We start from the raw sequence: 20,890 nt of genomic DNA on the forward strand, positions 1-20,890 counted from the left end.
TTACAATCAATTAGTCCGAACACAGAAACTTTGTCTGGCAGGAGCACATATCAGGAATTAGGTGTAGAGGTCGACACCTGATTCATGTCTCAAGTGATTTTTCTGTCCAATAAAATGAATGGTGGAATCAGTGTGCTGACCTCCAGCTAAGAGAAAGAGAAGAGACAAACATCCAGGAGCTTCTTTTATGCCAAGGACAGCCATTCCTGAGGGACACCTTCATTTTCAAAGGGGGATCTGATTTCTCTTTCCGAGTACGTGTTCTGGGATTTGCTGCATTAATACAATCAAAGAGCGGCCAGTAATATAATTCCAAGGACAACAGAAAATCTGTCTGTAACCAACCGCACAAGAGTTTTACAGGAGGTTACAGATCACACGAGCCTGAACGTTCGATGGGGCAATGTTCTGTTGCACTTAACAGTCTAATGCTTTCAAATGAAATGTTGCATGAGCTTTCATCAGCAGTTCCAGATAAGGGTTGCCAACTCTGGTTCAATGTATTCCTGGAGGTTTCATTACATGACTTCCAGTCTCCAACTGCCCCCACCCCCACACTCAAACAGTACTTCTTGCCCCCCCCATCTCCAATATTTTTGTAACTAAGAAATGAAAATGTTCAAAAGAAAAATGAGAAAAAAAAATACAATTTTCTTTTTTAATTCCCCTATGAGTTTTTGCTCACATCGGTTTCCTGGAGATTAATCCTGGAGGGTTGGTGACCCTCGTCCCCAGCCCGCTCCCATTGTGTGGAGATACTGCACTGAGCATCACACAGTAAGATATAAAGTGATTGGCGATTGCTAATGCGACTTGCCCTGACATGGAGCTGTATATAATTGTTTGTGATACAAAATCATCAAAGACATTGATTTATAGAATCATAGAATGATGCAGCACAGAAGGAGGCCGTTCAGCCCATCGTGCCTGTGCCGGCTCTTTGAAAGAGCTGTCCAATTAGTCCCACTCCCCTTGCTGTTTCCCCATAGCCCTGCAAATTTTCCCTTTCAAGTATTTATCCAATTCCCTTTTGAAAGTTATTATTGAATCTGCTTCCACCGCCCTTTCAGGCAGCGCATTCCAGATCATCACAACTCGCTGCGTAAAAAAAATGGTTCCTCATCTCCCCTCTGCTTCTTTTGCCAATCACCTTAAATCTGTGTCCTCTGGTTACTCTATCAAAACCGAGAATGATTTTGAACACCTCTGTTAAATCCCCTCTGAACCCTCTGCTCTAAGGAGAACAATCCCAGCTTCTCCAGTCTCTCCACATAACTGAAGTCCCTCACCCCTGGTACCATTCTAGTAAATCTCCTCTGCACCCTCTCCAAGGCCTTGACATCCTTCCTAAAGTTTGGTGCCTAGAATTGGACAAAATACTCCAGGTGATGCCTAACCAGTGTTTTATAAAGGTTTAGCATAACTTCCTTGCTTTTGTACTCTATGCCTCTATTAATAAAGCCCAGGACCCCATATGCTTTTTTTGACAGCCTTCTCAACTTGTCCTGCCATCTTCAAAGATTTGTGTATATGCACTCCCAGATCTGTTCCTGCATCCCCTTTAAAATTTACCATTTAGTTTATATTGCCTCTCCTCATTCTTCCTACCAAAATGCATCACTTCACACTTCTCTGCATTAAATTTCATCTGCCATGTGTCTGCCCATTTCGCCAGTCTGTCTATGTCCTCCTCCACATTGTTTACTACATTTCTGAGTTTCGTGTCATCTGAAAACTTTGAAACTGTGTCCTCTATACCCAAGTTCAGGTCATTAATATATATCAAAAAGAGCATTGGTCATAATACCGACCCCTGGGGAACACCACTGTATACTTCTCTCCAGTCTGAAAAACAACCGTTCACCACTACTCTCTACTTTCTGTCCCTTAGCAAATTTAGTATCCATGCAGCCACTGTCCCTTTAATCCCATGGGCTTCAATTTTCTAACAAGTCTATTATGTGGTATTTTATCAAACTCCTTTTGTAAATCCACGTACACAACATCAACCGCATTGCCCTCATCAACCCTCTCCGTTACTTGTACTTTGACCGAATGCACTGCCAGAAAGGGCGGTGGAAGTAAATTCAATAATAACTTTCAAAAGAAAATTGGATAAATACATGAAGCTGAATTCCAGAGGTGAGGTGAGAGTGACTGCCCTTGACATCAAGGCAGCATTTGACCGAGTGTGGCACCAAGGAGCCCTAGTAAAATTGAAGTCAATGGGAATCAGGGGGAAAACTCTCCAGTGGCTGGAGTCATACCTAGCACAAAGGAAGATGGTAGTGGTTGTTGGAGGCCAAGCATCTCAGCCCCAGGACATTGCTGCAGGAGTTCCTCAGGGCAGTGTCCTCGGCCCAACCATCTTCAGCTGCTTCATCAATGACCTTCTCTCCATCATAAGGTCAGAAATGGGGATGTTCGCTGATGACTGCATAGTGTTCAGTTCCATTCGCAACCCCTCAAATAATGAAGCAGTCCGTGTCCGCATGCAGCGAGACCTGGACAACATCCAGGCTTGGGCTGATAAGTGGCAAGTAACATTCGCGTCAGACAAGTACCAGGCAAGGACCATCTCCAAAAAGAGAGAGTCTAACCACCTCCCCTTGACATTCAATGGCATTACCATCACCGAATCCCCCACCATCAACATCCTGGGGGTTACCATTGACCCAAAACTTAACTGGACCAGCCACATAAATACTGTGGCTACAAGAACAAGTCAGAGGCTGGGTATTCTGCAGCGAGTCACTCACCTCCTGACTCCCCAAAGCCTTTCCACCATCTACAAGGCACAAGTCAGGAGTGTGATGGAATACTCTCCACTTGCCTGGATGAGTGCAGCTCCAACAACACTCATGAAGCTCAAAGCCATCCAGGACAAAGCAACCCACTTAATTGGCACCCCATCCACCACCTTAAACATTCACTCCCTTCACCACCGGCGCACTGTGGCTGTAGTGTGTACCATCCACGGAACGCACTGCAGCAACTCGCCAAGGCTTCTTCGACAGCACCTCCCAAACCCGCGACCTCTATCACCTAGAAGGACAAGAGCAGCAAGTGCATTGGACACCGCCACCTGCACGTTCCCCTCCGAGTCACACACCATCCCGACTTGGAAATATATCGCCGTTCCTTCATCGTCGCTGGGTCAAAATCCTGGAACTCCCTTCCTAACAGCACTGTGGGAGAACCTTCACCACACGGACTGCAGCGGTTCAAGGCAGCTCACCACCACCTTCTCAAGGGCAATTAGGGATGGGCAATAAATGCTGGCCTTGCCAGCGACACCCACATCCCATGAACGAATAAAAAAAAGTGGAAAAATTTGCAGGGCTAAGGGGAAAGAGCAGGGGGGTGGGACTAATTGGAGAGCTCTACCAAAGAGCCGACGCAGGCACGATGGGCCAAATGGCCTCCTTCTACGCTGTATCATTCTATGATTCTATGACATCACCCCCGAATGGCCCAGCTCCAATTTTAAGGTTGCAGCCTTGTTCTGGACATATGCTTCATGGGGTATTTTTTTTCGGATCATCAAAAACTATTAACAAGATCAATAACATTTTTAGCCCACAGCGTCACTGATCGTCGCACTGTGCTGCATCACCAATTTCAATTTCTGTGAGAAAACCTTGGCCCTGAATTTCCCCGGGTTCCCGATCTCCCGCCCGAACATCGACAGGAGATTGGTGGAACCCGGAGAGAAACTGCGGAATCAGCCAGTTACAACATTTCTCCGGGGATTCTGCCGAAGTTACACCAGGAGATTGGAACAACTCCCAGGGGGGGGTTCAGGGCCAATTGTGCCAAAGTGAACTAAAGACAAAAGCTACAAAGAGTAAAACTCGAATGGTAAACTATTTCACTCCCACTGCGCTATCCATCTTTCTAAAAGTCTTGCAAATAGTAAGCATTGCACTTTAACCATGTGATTCATCCAATAAAAACAGGTAGAAAAAGCCAGCAGCAAAATTACTTGCATTTTCACTGTCCTTATTATATACTCCGACAAGTAACATTAGGATCATCATCAGTGCATGGCTGAGTGGGTAGCTCTCTCTTGCTCTGAGTCAGAAGGTCGTGGATTCAATCCCACTCCAGAAACTCGAGCACAAAATCCAGGCTGACGCTCCCAGTGCAGAACTGAGGGAGTGCTGTACTGTCGGAGGTGCTGTCTCGCTCAGATGAGACATTAAACCGAGGCCCCGTCTGCCCCCTCAGGTCGATGTATAATATCCTACGGGCACTATTTCGAATTAGAGCAAGGGAGTTCTCCCCGGTGTCCTGGGCCAATATTTATCCCTCAACCAACTACACATAAAACAGATTATCTGGCCTTTATCACATTGCTGTTTGTGGGATCTTGCTGTGCACAAATTTGGCTGCCGCGTTTCCTACATTGCAACAGTGACCACACTTCAAAGTACGTCTGGACATTCTGAGGCCGTGAAAGGCTCTATACAAATGCAAGTTTTTTCTTTTTACTTTTTATAAAATTTTAGAAATGTGGAAGATAAATGCAAAGTTCATCAACATTAGCCTCTACAGGCCTGACATTGCTCCGCTGATCCTTCCAATCCATCGCTGGAGCTCCTATTCTGCTCCGAAGTCTTCTCTACTCTCAGTTCCGTGCCAGTCGATTTCCCCGAGGTCATGATTTATCCCCATCCCTGCCTTCCAGGCCTCTCCGCCCATACGACCTTTGGCCCCTCCGCACTCTCACTGCTCCCCTCGCGAACGCACGTCTCGCAGAGAAGGTGGGCACTTCAACAGGGACCCGACACACCAACACATCTGCGCACCCAAACCAGTAAACGTTATTCACTATCAACTCTCCGCCCCTGTTGGGGGGAATCTCATTATCGCTGCTCCCCGTGACCAACATCACAGGACCTCTGCTGGTGTAATATTATAAACTGTGTGTAAAATCCTGGGCAAATTCCTCCGAACTTTAAATGACTTCAGCCGGCCATTACTCCCTGTCCTGGCAGCTGAAACAGACACTCTCAGTATAACAAATCTCAGGACCTAGACCATTTAAACCTGGTTATGGCAACACCAAAAGACACATTGCAACGTCATGTATAACAGCAGCATCGCACTCCACCTTAAAAGTGTTTTAACAGAAATACCACAAATCAACTTCCTTAAATGTTCCTGATCAGTAGATAACTTTCTTGTTGGGGATAAACTGATTATTCACTTCCAGGGACCTGGTTCTACCCGGAAAACATCAGATTAAAGACTCCTCAGATTAGCCCTTTGACACCTTGAACATATGCCTTGAACAGGAGCTACTTTTCATCAGCCAGCCCCCCCTTCCCTCTCCCCCCCATCCCTCCCTCTCCCCCCCCCCCCACCCCCCCCGCAATCCTCCACATCAATCTTATACGTAGAATTACTGCCGTTCTGGCCTGTTTCTAAGTCGCTAGGGGAACATAGCAACAGATGGAAATGATCTCTTACCGACTAACGCGTCACAAAAACATAGAAGCAAAAGAACACCAGCAACTGAGGATTTCATTTTTCCCCGTCTTTATCCAGGGAGCTCAGCGCTGGTTATTTTTCCCAGCGATGCACAGCCCAGCCAGTAATGGGAAAGGTGTGCCCGACAGTAACTGCTCCTGCTTATTTTGGGACTTCCTCTGATTAGGGAGCAGAAGGAAATCCGTGTGATCCCACTGAAAGTTCAGCCGAGGGGAAACTTTTGTTTACAACAAATCAGAAGGGGTTGTTATGAACCACACTTCTGTTTTTTTTAAATGGGAACACCACAGCAAGAATTGTCCTTGTGAAGCCCTTTGGCTCATTGTGTGCTGAGATCTTGCCTAAAATCTAATTAAGTCTCCAAAGTCCACGTTAAAAGAAAACACATCAGCTGTGCTTAAAGAACCAAACTTATTATTACATTAAGTACCTTCTTGTTCTGAGCAATTAATTTGCGGGTTTATGAGCTGCCCATCCTGCCTTGACCTAATGAGGTGGGAAACATTTTGTTTCAACTGAGAGATTTACAGAATGAATTCACTTGGCTCAGGTTTCGATCGCTTGGCTGTCACTGAGGTAGCAGGGCAGAAGCAATCGTTTTGATATCATCCACAGCTTTTCCAAAGGACCGGATAAACTGAATCATTGTTTCTGGTTCAACAGAGTTTTATCTTCATTGTTTTTTTCAAATCATGCGACCTCCTTCCACTCCAGAGACTTGAACACTTGATCAGGGCTGACGCTCCCAGTGCAGTACTGAGGGAGCGCTGCACTGTCGGAGGTGCCGTCTTTCAGGTGAGGCGTTAAACCGAGGCCCCGTCTGCCCTCTCGGGTGGATGTAAAAGGTCCCACGGCCACTATTTCGAAGAAGAGCAGGGGAGTTCTCCCCTGTGTCCTGGGCCAATATTTATCCCTCAACCAACATCACTAAAACAGATTACTATTCCTTTAAAAACCCGTTTGCTGGCAATTCAACCACTTACACACCCGTCAACATTCCTGACTCCTACCATCCATCCATGCTTTCTCCCCTCCCCTCCCCTTCCCTCTCTCTCATAGTGTTCAGTTCCAGTAATGGGATAACTGATCTTCCAGCTTTTGATGAAGATTGTACATCCAAAACATGAACCTATCTTTCTCTGTTCATAGAATCATAGAATGGTTACAGCACGGAGGAGGACGTTCAGCCCGTCAAGTCCGTGCCGGCTCTCTGCAAGTTAGTCTGCCGCCCTATCCCCGTAGCCCTGCAAATTTTTTCCCTTCAAGTACTTATCCAATTCCCTTTTGAAAGTCACGATTGAATCTGCCTCCACCACCCCCTCGGGCAGTGCATTCCCAATTTTAACCACTTGCTGTGTAAAAAAGTTTTTCCTCAGGTCACCTTTGGTTCTTTTCCCAATCACCTTAAATCTATGTCCTCTGGTTCTTGACCCCTCCGCCAATGGGAACAGTTTCTCTCTATCTACTCTGTCTAGACCCTTCATAATTTTGAACACCTCTATCAAATCTCCTCTCAACCTTCTCTGCTCCAAGGAGAACAATCGCAGCTTCCCCAGTCTATCCACGTAACTGAAGTCCTTCATTCCTGGAATCATTCTAGTAAATCTCTTCCGCACCCTCTCTAAGGCCTTCGCATCCTTTCGAAAGTGCGGTGCCCAGAACTATCCAGACACAATGCTCCAATTGTGGCTGAACCAGTGTTTTACAAAGGTTCATCATAACATCCTTGCATTTGTACTCTATGCCTCTGTTTATAAAGCCCAGGATCCCATATGCTTTTTTAGCTAATTTCTCAACCTGCCCTGCCACCTTCAAAGATTTGTGCACATATATCCCCAGATCTCTGTTCCTGTGCTCCTTTTAGAGTTTCACCTTTTAGTTTATATTGCCTCTCCTCATTCTTCCTACTGAAATGTATCACTTTGCACTTCTCTGCGTTAAATTTCATCTGCCACGTGTCCGCCCATTCCACCAGCCTGTTTATGTTCTCTTGAAGTCTATCACTATCCTCCTCACTGTTCACTATCCTTCCAAGTTTTATGTCATCTGCAAATTTTGAAATTGTGCCCTGTACACCCAAGTCCAAGTCATTGATATATATCAAGAAAAGCAGTGGTCCTAGTACCGACCCCTGGGGAACACCACTGTACACACCTCCCTCCAGTCCGAAAAACAACCATTCACCACTACTCTCTGTTTCCTGTCCCTTAGCCAATTCTGTATCCATGCTGCCACTGCCCCTTTTATTCCATGGGCTTCAACGTTGATGACAAGCCTATTATGTGGCACTTTATCAAACGCCTTTTGCAAGTCCGTATACACCACATCCACCGCATTGCCCTCATTGATCCTCTGTGTTACCTCATCAAAAAACTCAATCAGGTTAGTTAAACACGATTTGCCATTGACAAATCTGTGCTGGCTTTCCTTAATTAATCCACACTTGTCCAAGTGACTATTAATTTTGTGCTGGATTATGGTTTCTAAACGTTTCCTCACCACCGAGGTTAAACTCAGTACGCTAGCATAGTGGTTATGTTACTGGGCTAGTAATCCAGAGGCCTGGACTAAAATCCAGAGTCATGAGTTCAAATCCCGCCACGGCAGCTGGCGAATTTAAATTCAATTAATTAATTAAATTCAATTAATTAAATAAAAAAAAATCTGGAATTAAAATACTAGTACCAGTAATGATGGCCATGAAACTACCAGATTGTCGTAAAAACCCATCTGGTTCACTAATGTCCTTTAGGGAAGGAAACCTGCCGTCCTCACCCGGTCTGGCCGATATGTGACTCCAGACCCACAGCAATGTGGTTGATTCTTAATTGCCCTCTGAAATGGCCTAGCAAGCCACTCAGTTGTAAAATCTCGCTACGAAAAGTCATAATAAGAATAAAGCCGGACGGACCACCCGGCATCGGACCACTAGGCACCGGACACGACAACGGCAAAACACCAAGCCCAGTCGACCCTGCAAGGTCCTCCTTACTAACATCTGGGGACTTGTGCCAAAATTGGGAGAGCTGTCCCACAGACTAGTCAAGCAACAGCCTGACATAGCCATACTCACAGAATCATATCTTTCAGCCAACGTCCCAGACTCTTCCATCACCATCCCTGGGTATGTCCTGTCCCACCGGCAGGACAGACCAACCAGAGTTGGCGGTACAGTGATATACAGTCAGGAGGGAGTGGCCCTGGGAGTCCTCAACATTGACACTGGACCCCATGAAATCTCATGGCATCAGGTCAAACATGGGCAAGGAAACCTCCTGCTGATTACCACCTACCGTCCTCCCTCAGCTGATGAATCAGTCCTCCTCCATGTTGAACACCACTTGGAGGAAGCACTGAGGGTAGCAAGGGCACAAAATGTACTCTGGGTGGGGGACTTCAATGTCCATCACCAAGAGTGGCTCGGTAGCACCACTACTGACCGAGCTGGCCGAGTCCTGAAGGACATAGCTGCCAGACTGGGCCTGCGGCAGGTGGTGAGCGAACCAACACGAGGGAAAAACTTACTTGACCTCGTCCTCACCAATCTACCTGTCGCAAATGCATCTGTCCATGACAGTATTGGTAGGAGTGACCACCGCATAGTCCTCGTGGAGATGAAATCCCGTCTTCGCACTGAGGACACCATCCAACGTGTTGTGTGGCACTACCACCGTGCTAAATGGGATAGATTCAGAACAGATCTAGCAGCTCAAAACTGGGCATCCATGAGGCGCTGTGGGCCATCAGCAGCAGCAGAATTGTATTCCAGCACAATCTGTAACCTCATGGCCCGGCATATTCCTCACTCTACCATTACCAACAAGCCAGGGGATCAACCCTGGTTCAATGAGGAGTGTAGAAGAGCATGCCAGGAGCAGCACCAGGCGTACCTAAAAATGAGGTGCCAACCTGGTGAAGCTACAACTCAGGACTACATGCATGCTAAACAGCGGAAGCAACATGCTATAGACAGAGCTAAGCGATTCCACAACCAACGGATCAGATCAAAGCTCTGCAGTCCTGCCACATCCAGTCGTGAATGGTGGTGGACAATTAAACAACTAACGGGAGGAGGAGGCTCTGCAAACATCCCCATTCTCAATGATGGCGGAGTCCAGCACGTGAGTGCAAAAGACAAGGCTGAAGCGTTTGCAACCATCTTCAGCCAGAAGTGCCGAGTGGATAATCCATCTCAGCCTCCTCCCGATATCCCCACCATCACGGAAGCCAGTCTTCGGCCAATTCGATTCACTCCACGTGATATCAAGAAACGGCTGAGTGCACTGGATACAGCAAAGGCTATGGGCCCCGACAACATCCCAACTGTAGTGCTGAAGACTTGTGCTCCAGAACTAGCTGCGCCTCTAGTCAAGCTGTTCCAGTACAGCTACAACACTGGCATCCACCCGACAATGTGGAAAATTGCCCAGGTATGTCCTGTCCACAAAAAGCAGGACAAATCCAATCCGGCCAATTACCGCCCCATCAGTCTACTCTCAATCATCAGCAAAGTGATGGAAGGTGTCGTCGACAGTGCTATCAAGCGGCACTTACTCACCAATAACCTGCTCACCGATGCTCAGTTTGGGTTCCGCCAGGACCACTCGGCTCCAGACCTCATTACAGCCTTGGTCCAAACATGGACAAAAGAGCTGAATTCCAGAGGTGAGGTGAGAGTGACTGCCCTTGACATCAAGGCAGCATTTGACCGAGTGTGGCACCAAGGAGCCCTAGTAAAATTGAAGTCAATGGGAATCAGGGGGAAAACTCTCCAGTGGCTGGAGTCATACCTAGCACAAAGGAAGATGGTAGTGGTTGTTGGAGGCCAAGCATCTCAGCCCCAGGACATTGCTGCAGGAGTTCCTCAGGGCAGTGTCCTCGGCCCAACCATCTTCAGCTGCTTCATCAATGACCTTCCCTCCATCATAAGGTCAGAAATGGGGATGTTCGCTGATGACTGCACAGTGTTCAGTTCCATTCGCAACCCCTCAGATAATGAAGCAGTCCGAGCCCGCATGCAGCGAGACCTGGACAACATCCAGGCTTGGGCTGATAAGTGGCAAGTAACATTCGCGCCAGATAAGTGCCAGGCAATGACCATCTCCAAAAAGAGAGAGTCTAACCACCTCCCCTTGACATTCAACGGCATTACCATCGCCGAATCCCCCACCATCAACATCCTGGGGGTCACCATTGACCAGAAACTTAACTGGACCAGCCATATAAATACTGTGGCTACGAGAGCAGGTCAGAGGCTGGGTATTCTGCGGCGAGTGACTCACCTCCTGACTCCCCAAAGCCTTTCCACCATCTACAAGGCACAAGTCAGGAGTGTGATGGAATACTCTCCACTTGCCTGGATGAGTGCAGCTCCAACAACACTCAAGAAGCTCGACACCATCCAAGATAAAGCAGCCCGCTTGATTGGCACCCCATCCACCACCCTAAACATTCACTCCCTTCACCACCGGCGCACTGTGGCTGCAGTGTGCACCATCCACAGGATGCACTGCAGCAACTCGCCAAGGCTTCTTCGACAGCACCTCCCAAACCCGCGACCTCTACCACCTAGAAGGACAAGGGCAGCAGGCACATGGGAACAACACCACCTGCACGTTCCCCTCCAAGTCACACACCATCCCGACTTGGAAATATATCGCCGTTCCTTCATTGTCGCTGGGTCAAAATCCTGGAGCACCCTTCCTAACAGCACTGTGGGAGAACCGTCACCACACGGACTGCAGCGGTTCAAGAAGGCGGCTCACCACCACCTTCTCAAGGGCAATTAGGGATGGGCAATAAATGCCGGCCTTGCCAGCGACGCCCACATCCCGTGAACGAATAAAAAAAAACTGACTGGCCTGTAGTTGCTGGGCTTATCCTTACATCCTTTTTTGAACAAGGGAGTAACATTTGCAATTCTCCAGTCCTCTGGCACCACCCCCGTATCTACGGATGATTGGAGGATTATGGCCAGTACCCCCGCAATTTCCACCCTTACTTCCCTCAGCAACCTAGGATGTTTCTGTTAAGACACTGACTGCCCTGCTGTGTACTTCCAGCATTTTACCTTCTTATTTCACCTTTCCAGCATTTTCTTTTCTTATTAAGGCCAGAATATTCCATCAGTGACCAGATACAGGTTTTGATGAACAATGAGATTGCCCAATCGTAAATCGAGCTTGGTTTTGTTCAATATTTCCACTTTTGCCAACCGTCTTCATTGATTGGTTTCTCCGGTGCGATTTGAATGCAATTACCAAGCCTAGGAACTGAATGCTTATAATAGAAGGCATCTTGCATCCTTCTAAAGGGGAAGCAAATAGACATCATCAGAACCAACCTATCTTAACAATCATTGATTTGGTCTCCTCAGCACTGAAGATGATTTATCATTTGACTGAAATTGCCTGCCTATAATCTGTTTGCAGATCCAATTCATGGTTGTTTGAAGATAGGGCATTAATCACAGTGTAGTGGGTATTGTCTGCAAGAGAAACAATGATATCATCTGAGATAACAAATTGATGTTCTCACCTTTCCAACTCATTGGAAGTGGCGTTTAGAGTCCTTCGAGTGTCTTGCTATCCATTCTTTATTTGGACAGAATTGCTGCACAAACCTGTTTCCCCTTTTCAGAACAGAAAGCTCCAGTTCAAAAGAAAAATCCCATTAATTATTGTTGAAATTGAAGAATCCAGAAACAATTCAAAGGAGCCAGAGTCTAACTACTTGGAAAATTCTTTTTTTCTTCCCTTGGAATCTTTTGATGTTGGTTGTGAAATTACACTGTGGGACGTTAACCCACAAACGTTTAATGCATTCACCAGAAATTCCTCTCTCCGCTATTTTATTAGAACCTTTAACCCATTATGATGAACCTTTATAAAACACTGGTTCGGCCACAACTGGAGTATTGTGTCCAGTTCTGGGCACCCCACTTCAGGAAGGATGTGAAGGCCTTAGAGAGGGTGCAGAAAAGATTTACTAGAATGCTTCCAGGGATGAGGGACTTCAGTTACGTGGATAGAGTGGGGAAAGTGGGGTTGTTCTCCTTAGAGCAGAGAAGGTTGAGAGGAGATTTGATGGAGGTATTCAAAATCATGAGGAGTCTAGACAGAATAGATAGAGAGAAGCTATTCCCATTGGCAGAAGGGTCGAGAACCAGAGGACATAGATTTAAGGTGATTGGCAAAAGAACCATAGGCGACATGAGGAAAAACTTTTTTACACAGCGAGTGGTTATGATCTGGAATGCACTGCCCGAGGGGGTGGTGGAGGCAGATTCAATTGCGGCTTTCAAAAGGGAATTGGATAAGTACTTGAAGGAAAAAATTTGCAGGGCTACGGAGATAGGGTGGAGGAGCGGGACTAGCTGGATTGCTCTTGCAGAGAGCTGGCACGGGCTCGATGGGCTGAATAGCCTCACTCTGTGCTGTAACCTACGATTCTATGATTCATTCTGTTATAATAGTGGAGAAGGGAATTTCAGACGAATGCATCAAGTGTTTGGATGCTAATACCTCAGGGCATATGTTGAGTGTTCTAGTTTCTTGGGAGGGACTATTTTCTATCAGTAATTTTCAAACAAAGATTGTGCCATTCAAAATGTTTTAAAAAAGTGTAAATAGACATTGCTAATGGCATGACTTGACCTGGCATGCTATCAAATATCAGCTTTGATCACCTGGTACATATTCCATTTTGCAAGTCGCACAGATGGAAAAGACAGTGCAAAGGGCTGAAACCATCACAACAACATTCCAGTCAAGTTTACAAGACATGTAAACAATACTCCATACAGTAATTCATTATTCTGCTTACAACGTTGAGGCACTTCAGGCATCTCATCATGGAAAAGCACTTTGGGACGTCCCAAAGACATGAAAAGCACCACATAAATAGATTGTCTATTGACACCACTGTGTCAGCCAATGAGTTGGAGCAGGGGCGAGACTTACGGCAGGACTCACAGCAAACAGTCTATTTTACAGAAAACAAAGTCCATTTACTCAGCAAACAGGGTCTGTTTGAACAGCGCACTACAGCAAACAATCTACAGAGTCTATTTAAAAAGTGTCTCTACGAACTACAGCAAACAGAACTCATGACCGAAACTACAGCAACTTCTCCCGGTAAAAGCAGGATTATTTCTCCAGCAAAATGCAGTGAGTGGAGGATAGTTACATAATACAAATTTTGTGCGTAAAATCAATCCCAGTTACTTACAGCAGTGCGGTCTCGTGGTGTGATTGACAGGAGAATTATCCAATCATCTCCATTCTGGCCGGGAATAGTGGGGTCACGAAATGCAGCCCTGCATAAAAGCAAGATCCATCTTTCTCTAGAAAGCAAGTCAAGTTTCTGGGTATCAAGGACACTTTAGTGCAGTAATTGCTTATACAAGGTGAACAATGGCAAATATGTGCGAATGCTGCGATTTCTTCAGAGCCGCACTATAATGCGTACTGTTTGTGAAGTGCAGCAAGTCAACCAGGGCAGAGTCACTATTTTCACAATTTAGCACATTAACAAATAGGAAACGAGCTTCTTTATCTTCATGAGTTTCCAGTTACGTTGTGCTGATCAGGGACTTTGGAAATCAATGAGAAAGTTGCATGTTAACAACACTGAGGCACAAAGAGAGACTGGTCTGGAGGGCAGCAAATTTCAGCTGTGGATCACAACCCCTCAAGGCACACACTGAAAGACAAGATAGTCTGAGCCAGAATCTGTCCGGTCAGGAGAAGATTCCACAGCAATAAAAAAAAACACAAAACAGAAACTAACTTTCAAACATCAGGTACGCAAGGCCACGATGAGGGACAACAGTAACCTGGACTTCTCATATCTTCAGAGAAAACTCGTAGAGCTGTTTAGCATGGATAGTCGGGAGGGGTGACTGAATCTGAAATGGGGTTACCCACCAGCCAATCCAGTAAGTGTTCTCTGTTCCATGTCATGTTATCCAATAAAAGAGAAAAGACTTGGGACGTCCTAAAGCGCTTTACAGCCAATGAAGTATTTTTGATGTGTAGTCACTGTCGTAATGTAGGAAACGCATCAGCCAATTTGCGCACAGTAAGATCCCACAAACAGCAGACTAGATCATCTGCTTTTTTAGTGATGTTGGTTGAGGGATAAATATTGACCAGGACACCAGGGAGAACTCCCCTGCTCTTCTTCGAAATGGTGCCATGGGATCTTTGCCATCCACCTGACAGGGCAGACGGGGCCTTGGTTTAACATCTCACTCAAAAGACAGCACCTCTGACAGTGCAGCACACCCTCAGTACTGCATCGGTAGTGTCAGCTTGGATTACTTGCTCAAGTCTCTGGAGTGGGTCTTGAACCCACGACCTTCTGACTCAGAGGCGAGACTGCTACCACAGCTGACAGTTTAATTGGTGGGTAAGTGCATTCTGCAATATGAATTAGCATAATACTATTTATATTTATTTAGTGCCTTATCATGTCAAAACATCTCAACACAAAATGAATCACTTTGAAGTGCAGAGTGTTATTATGTAGATAAAGTGTACATGATTACATGCTATTACTACCTTGTGGACAATGTTGTCTACCTTGCATTACACATGAGCAACACCTCATGTCTTTCTATAGAACAACTTGGATTATCTGGAATCCAGAATGCTACTGCAACATACCACCCCAGAACCAGGAACCAGTACAGATACAAAGACACCCACATTTCCACAGTTTAGTGAATCGCTGAGCTTTGAGAATGTAGCACCTCCACCGATTAAGGATGGTTTGGAGAAGTCAAGGACAGTTTGAAGTCACCCTGGACCATTGAAACCAAAGACCGGGAGTGGTAGATACAGAGGTCAGCGAAGGTGCTGATGTATCAGCATGATTTGTACAACGTCGTAAGCATTATGCACACCATGATGGACAAGACGCTGGGAAAGGGGGCAGGGACCTTTCTCCAAACAGCTCCCATCCTTGAATTTCAGACCAACTGTTTGTGGTTCACTGTGGAAGAAATGGCATCTGTGGTTAGAGGCAATGATAGGAACAGGAGGAGGCCATTCAGCCCCTCGAGCCTGTTCCACTATTGAATTAGATCATGGCTGATCTGTATCTTAACTCCATCTACCCGCCTTGGTTCCGTAACCCTTAATACCCTTACCCAACAAAAATCCATCAATCTCAGTTTCGAAATTCTCAACCGCTTTTTGGGGAAGAGAGTTCCAGGTTTCCACTCCCCTTTCGTGTTGTCCTTGATATCCCTCGCAAGTTTTTTCTCATATTCCCTTTTTGCAGCTCTTACTCTACTTTCTTTGTAGCGTTTTTCTGATCTTTTTATCTCTCCCAATCTGTGGGATCTCCATTGTTTGTGTAAGCCCTTCCTTTCTGTTTTATACTATCTCCCACCTCTTTTGTTGACCAATGTTGTTTCATTACACAAGTAGACCTCTTGCCCTTTTAGGTTCATATAGAACATGCCCTTATAGAACATAAGAAATAGGAGCAGGAGTGGGCCATTCGGCCCCTCGAGCCTGCTCCACCATTCAATCAGATCATGGCTGATCTTCGATCTATAGTAGGGTATGTACAGGTCTTGTATTGTACCAAATACTTCTTTGAACACCTGAAATGAACATTTGATCCCTATCTTTGTTTTTACGAACAGATAAGATCTGATACTCAGTGCTAACTTTGAATACATCATCATGAAAGGCAGAGGGAATTCTCATATACAGCAGCTGCATTGTACAATGTGAATGAATGATTTTAGCGACCAACAAGTACAAAACATTCCCATGTTCGTGTACTGCCAAAGGAAGAGATGTTTTTCCACATTGCCATTGTCAGAAATTATAATCAAACAGCCATGTTTGCTGCTCAGTTTTCAAGGTCATGGTTCCTCCCCAGTAAGACTGGAAATTCACTCAACTTATTCACTTCCTTTCACCGTCTATCACTCATCCAGGGCTAAACAAGTGATAATTCATAAATGCACAGGAAATCTATTTCAGGGAAAAGGTTTATGTGACAGTTTCCTATTCATTCTGGTTTATCTCTTATCCACAAAAAAACATTCTCCCATTTAATAAATAAGCAGTAGTTTGCATTGCCCAGTCTGGTCACATTTATACCAGTACCGTGACCTTTATTTCGGATCAGTTGATACTAGCTCAATTGCTAAATTTAAATCGGAGATAGACAGCTTTTTGGCAACCAAAGGTATTAAGGGATATGGGCCAAAGGCAGGTATATGGAGTTAGATCACAGATCAGCCATGATCTTATCAAATGGCGGAGCAGGCACGAGGGGCTGAATGGCCTACTCCTGTTCCTATGTTCCGAGTTGTACGCATTGTGACATTGGTCCAGTGGGGCATCTCACGACGTGCCCCATTAGTTAGATTTCTTCATGCACGTTTAGGTCTTAACATTTTTTTGCCCATAAAGTTGTTGGAAGTGCGAGCTGGGATCTGGGACTTTAGTGAATGACGGGACCAACAGTCTATCTCCTTAACCAGTGAGATTAAAGGATTGAGAGATAAAGAGAGGGACGATGGAGAAGGAAATAGGGTGAATTAAAGGGGGTGAATTCAATGTCAAATCAGGTACAGAAAGAGAAATAAAGAGAGGGAAAGTAAGATTGGATTAAGAGAGAGAGAAAAAAGAGACAGAAAGGAAAAGTAAGAATTTTTTTTAAAATTTGACATTTTTAAAATCCCTAAAACAATTCACAACCTGAAGGAATGAGACTCCGCACTTATAATTGTTCATTTTCTGGGTCAGAGAGGTTGATAGGCAGTCATTAACAATTATCACATCATTAAAAGGGTCCTTACGCTGTTAAGTACCGGCCCTAACGTTCTGCGGTGAGTTTAATGGGTAATTAATGCGCAAATGCAGCAATTTCATGAAACTCACGGGGAGGTTGCGGGCGAGATGCCGTTTTCGCGAGGCTAACGGCGGAGCGGAGCAAACCGTCCAGCGACTTGTGGCGATTCACAACCCACGGGGAATCTCTTCCTCGTCACAAGTCGCTGGACGATTCACACGTTAATAACGGTGAGTGTCGTTCAGGCGCTGTTATTTTTCCATCAAAATCTGGCCCAACATGTAATACTGTTTGGACCCAGAATCTATACAGATAGAAATTATTCTTAAAATACAAAAAAGAAATTAAATAATTGATGAAGAAATTAATTAACTTATAAAAGCCGGAATTTGACATCAATGGTAGCTGATGGTTAATGGTACAATTGCCATCTTATAGAATCATAGAAAGGTTACAGCATGGAAGGAGTCCATTCGGCCCATCGAGTCCATGCCAGCTCTATGCACAAGCAATCCAGCTAGTCCCACTCCCCCGCCCTATCCCGTCATTATTTATTTGATTTTTAAAAAATCTGTGAATAGGGTCAGCAACTCTGGTTGGACGTATTCCTGGAGGTTTCATCCCACGGCCTCCCGTCTCCAACCGCCCCGCCCCCACACTCCTGCCATTGGTCACCCAACATGTCCATCCTCGTGACGTCCCGCCTTCCCATGTTGAATTGGAAAGTGAACAGACCCTTTCTTACCTGATTGACCGACAGTCAAGAATCATCCAAACAGCCAATTTTCCAAACTCCAATATTTTTACAACTAATCAATGGAAGTGTTCAAGGAAAATGAAAACAACATACAATTTTTTTAATGCTCCTTTGGTTTTGCTCCTGGGTTTAGCTCACAGTAGAGTCCTGGAAATTAATCTTTAATTCGGGGAGACTCCAGGCCAATCCAGGAGGGTTGGCAACCCCATATTCGAAGGGCCATTGATACTGAACGCCTCTGTTTTTCTCCCTCAGTAATTTTCTCCCCTTCCACCCTGAAGGTACACAGTTCTTGCTGGGGTTTGGTTTCTTGGGTGCATGGTGCCCTCCAATATCACTACGTGGCCTTAATTCACATCAGTCTTGACTGTGAGTGTCTGCTTGATGTCTGATTGCAGGATTCATAACAGCCGAGTCCAATCCTAACTTCACTTGACTTGACCTGATTTTCATTCACGCTCTTCTAGAGAGGCCGCTGTAAAATGATCAGGAGCAGGAACTCTGCTCAATTCCCCTCCCTTCCCCCAGAGCACTGAAACTGGTTGTCACACCTAGGCAGGTTCAGCTAACGCAGCACAGGTCTGGGACTTGATTTGAGGGACCTTCTTGCTGTGTATGGCTCTGGATAAACTCGCTTAGCCATAGGGAGAGCTGAGCTAGAATTACTTTTAGTTCTTTTTTTTAAACTTACTTATGCATTTAAACTGTTATCTTAATTTTAATCATTGAGATTTTAACCTAAACCTACCGTTAATTATTTCTAAGAATAAAGATTTCAAAAAAGGAATTGTGTTGCTAAATGAGAAGCCCACAAGAAAACCTGGTGACACAGGGGCTTTTACCACCTTAACTAGTAATGTGTTACCGTACATGGACCAAAGAGGGCAGCATGGGATCTAAGTTCTACGATCCTGTAAAGGAACATTGCAAAGGGTAGGTTGAAAGGGCAGGGGGAGTGGGACTAATTGGATAGTTCTTTCAGAGAGCTGGCACAGGCACGATGGGCTGAATGGAATCCTTCTGTGCTGTAAAATGCAATGATTTGCACAGAATGGACAAAATTAGAATCATAGAACAGTTATGGCACAGAAGGCGGCCACTCGGCCCATCGAGCCTGCGCCGGCTCTCTTCAAGAGCAATCCAGCTAGTCCCACTCCCCCGCTCTTTCCCAGTAGCCCTACAACTTTTTCTCCTACAGGTGCCTATCTAATTCCTTTTTGAAAGCCGCAATTGACCCTGCTTCAACCACTCTTTCAGGCAGTGCATTCCAGATCCTAACCACTTGCTGCGTAAAAAAGTTTTTCCTCATGACGCCTTTGGGTCTTTTGCCAATCACCTTAAACCTGTTTCCTCTGGTTCGCGACCCTTCTGCCAATGGGAACAGTTTTTCTTTATTTATTTTGTCTAGACCCTTCATTATTTTGAACACTTCTATCAAATCTCCACTCAACCTTCTCTGCTCTAAGGAGAACAATCCCAGCTTCTCCAGTCTATCCACGTAACTGAAGTTCCTCATCCCTGGAATCATTCTAGTAAATCTTTTCTGCAACACTGAGCAACAATGTATGCAGTAAAACATTTGTTAAAGTGATTGGCCAAATTGAAATCAAAAATTGGCCAAAGTTCAGATTTGTTTCAAATTAAGTCCAAACTTTGTCCAGTTCCAATTGGTTCAGATTTTCAATTTGAAACTCAATCCCAAGGACCACATTTCTTATAAATGTTCACAAATTCTCCACTAATAAAATTAATCTTGTTGCACTTTTCCTTTCCAATCTATTTTCACAAGTATTCAGCAACCGGCACTTTGTTTCCACTACATACGATGTAGATTCATAGAATCATAGAATGATACAGCACAGAAGGAGGCCATTCGGCCCATCGTGCCTGTGCCGGCTCTTTGAAAGAGCCATCCAATTAGTCCCCTGCTCTCTCCCCATAGCCACTCGTCACTCTAAATCATCCTCACTAGAATTATGATGTGTTGAGAGTCACCGGCCTTGAAACAAAGCTGCCTGATAATTGTGAACAAACATTTATTTTAAACAGATTAACACTGTCGCTAAAAATAGTGACGAGAGGAATTTCATCTGAATTTGTTACGTGCTCGTAAGCAATTAATACACAATGTAATTTCAAGACCGCAATGTGACACTGACTGCTTGGTCAGAAGCTTCATAAGCTGCGTGTACGTTCACTGTATCAATTTAAGATTTAGGGGAGGTGGTTTTCCAGTTTGTCCTCTGGCACTCACCGTTGTTGCGTAGGCGAAACACAGCAACAATACATGGAGGAAAATCGGGTGGGGATGGAGACTCAGGCAGGCTCCCTCACTTCACATACATTGTATTACTTTCAAACACAGTTGTTATGTAGGCAAACACAGCAGCCATTTTGTACACATCAAGGTTCCACAAACTGCAATGAGCTCAGAAGATCACAAGATAATTATGGATGAGGAATGTCTTAACCCATCATCCACAGAGATCTCAGTGTTCCTTTCCTCCACTTCAGCATCTAATCATGTTTATTTGGTCTGATTACGTCCCTGTGAACGTTTTACTATGTTAAAGGTGCTATATAAATACAAAGTGTTGCTGTTGCTGTAAATGATTTGATGATTTTTGCCTCCATCACTCTATCTAGAAGTTCATTCCATGTGTCGATCGCTCTTCGTGTGAAGAATGAACTTCCTAATATCAGCCTTAAGTTTACTTTTACGTGGGAGGATCCGAACACAAGGATGAGAATTTTAAAATCGAGGCGTTCCCGGACTGGGAGCCAGTGTAGGTCAGCGAGCACAGGGGGTGATGGGTG

At 45.2% G+C, this 20,890-nt stretch overlaps 1 protein-coding gene across 4 annotated transcripts in view; it reads right to left on the reverse strand.

Annotated features, from left to right (window-relative positions):
- Nucleotides 1-20,890, reverse strand: part of LOC137331049 (endothelial cell-specific chemotaxis regulator-like) — a 55,363-nt gene that overhangs the window by 32,764 nt on the left and 1,709 nt on the right. For 2 of the 4 annotated variants that reach the window (XM_067994677.1, XM_067994662.1), the window contains exon 1: nt 4,565-4,731. The exons of 1 other annotated variant lie outside the window; for it this stretch is intronic. Coding sequence is in view for 1 of the 3 variants with exons in the window: in XM_067994646.1 (XP_067850747.1) it covers nt 5,476-5,533 (58 nt within the window). In the remaining 2 variants the exon portion in view is untranslated. Of the gene's footprint in view, nt 1-4,564; nt 4,732-5,475; nt 5,629-20,890 lie in introns of those variants that run through there. One more of the 4 variants, XM_067994646.1, reaches the window with a different exon arrangement.

The sequence above is a fragment of the Heptranchias perlo genome, chromosome 1 (genome assembly GCF_035084215.1).
Source record: "Heptranchias perlo isolate sHepPer1 chromosome 1, sHepPer1.hap1, whole genome shotgun sequence".
Taxonomy (NCBI): Eukaryota; Metazoa; Chordata; class Chondrichthyes; order Hexanchiformes; family Hexanchidae; genus Heptranchias; species Heptranchias perlo.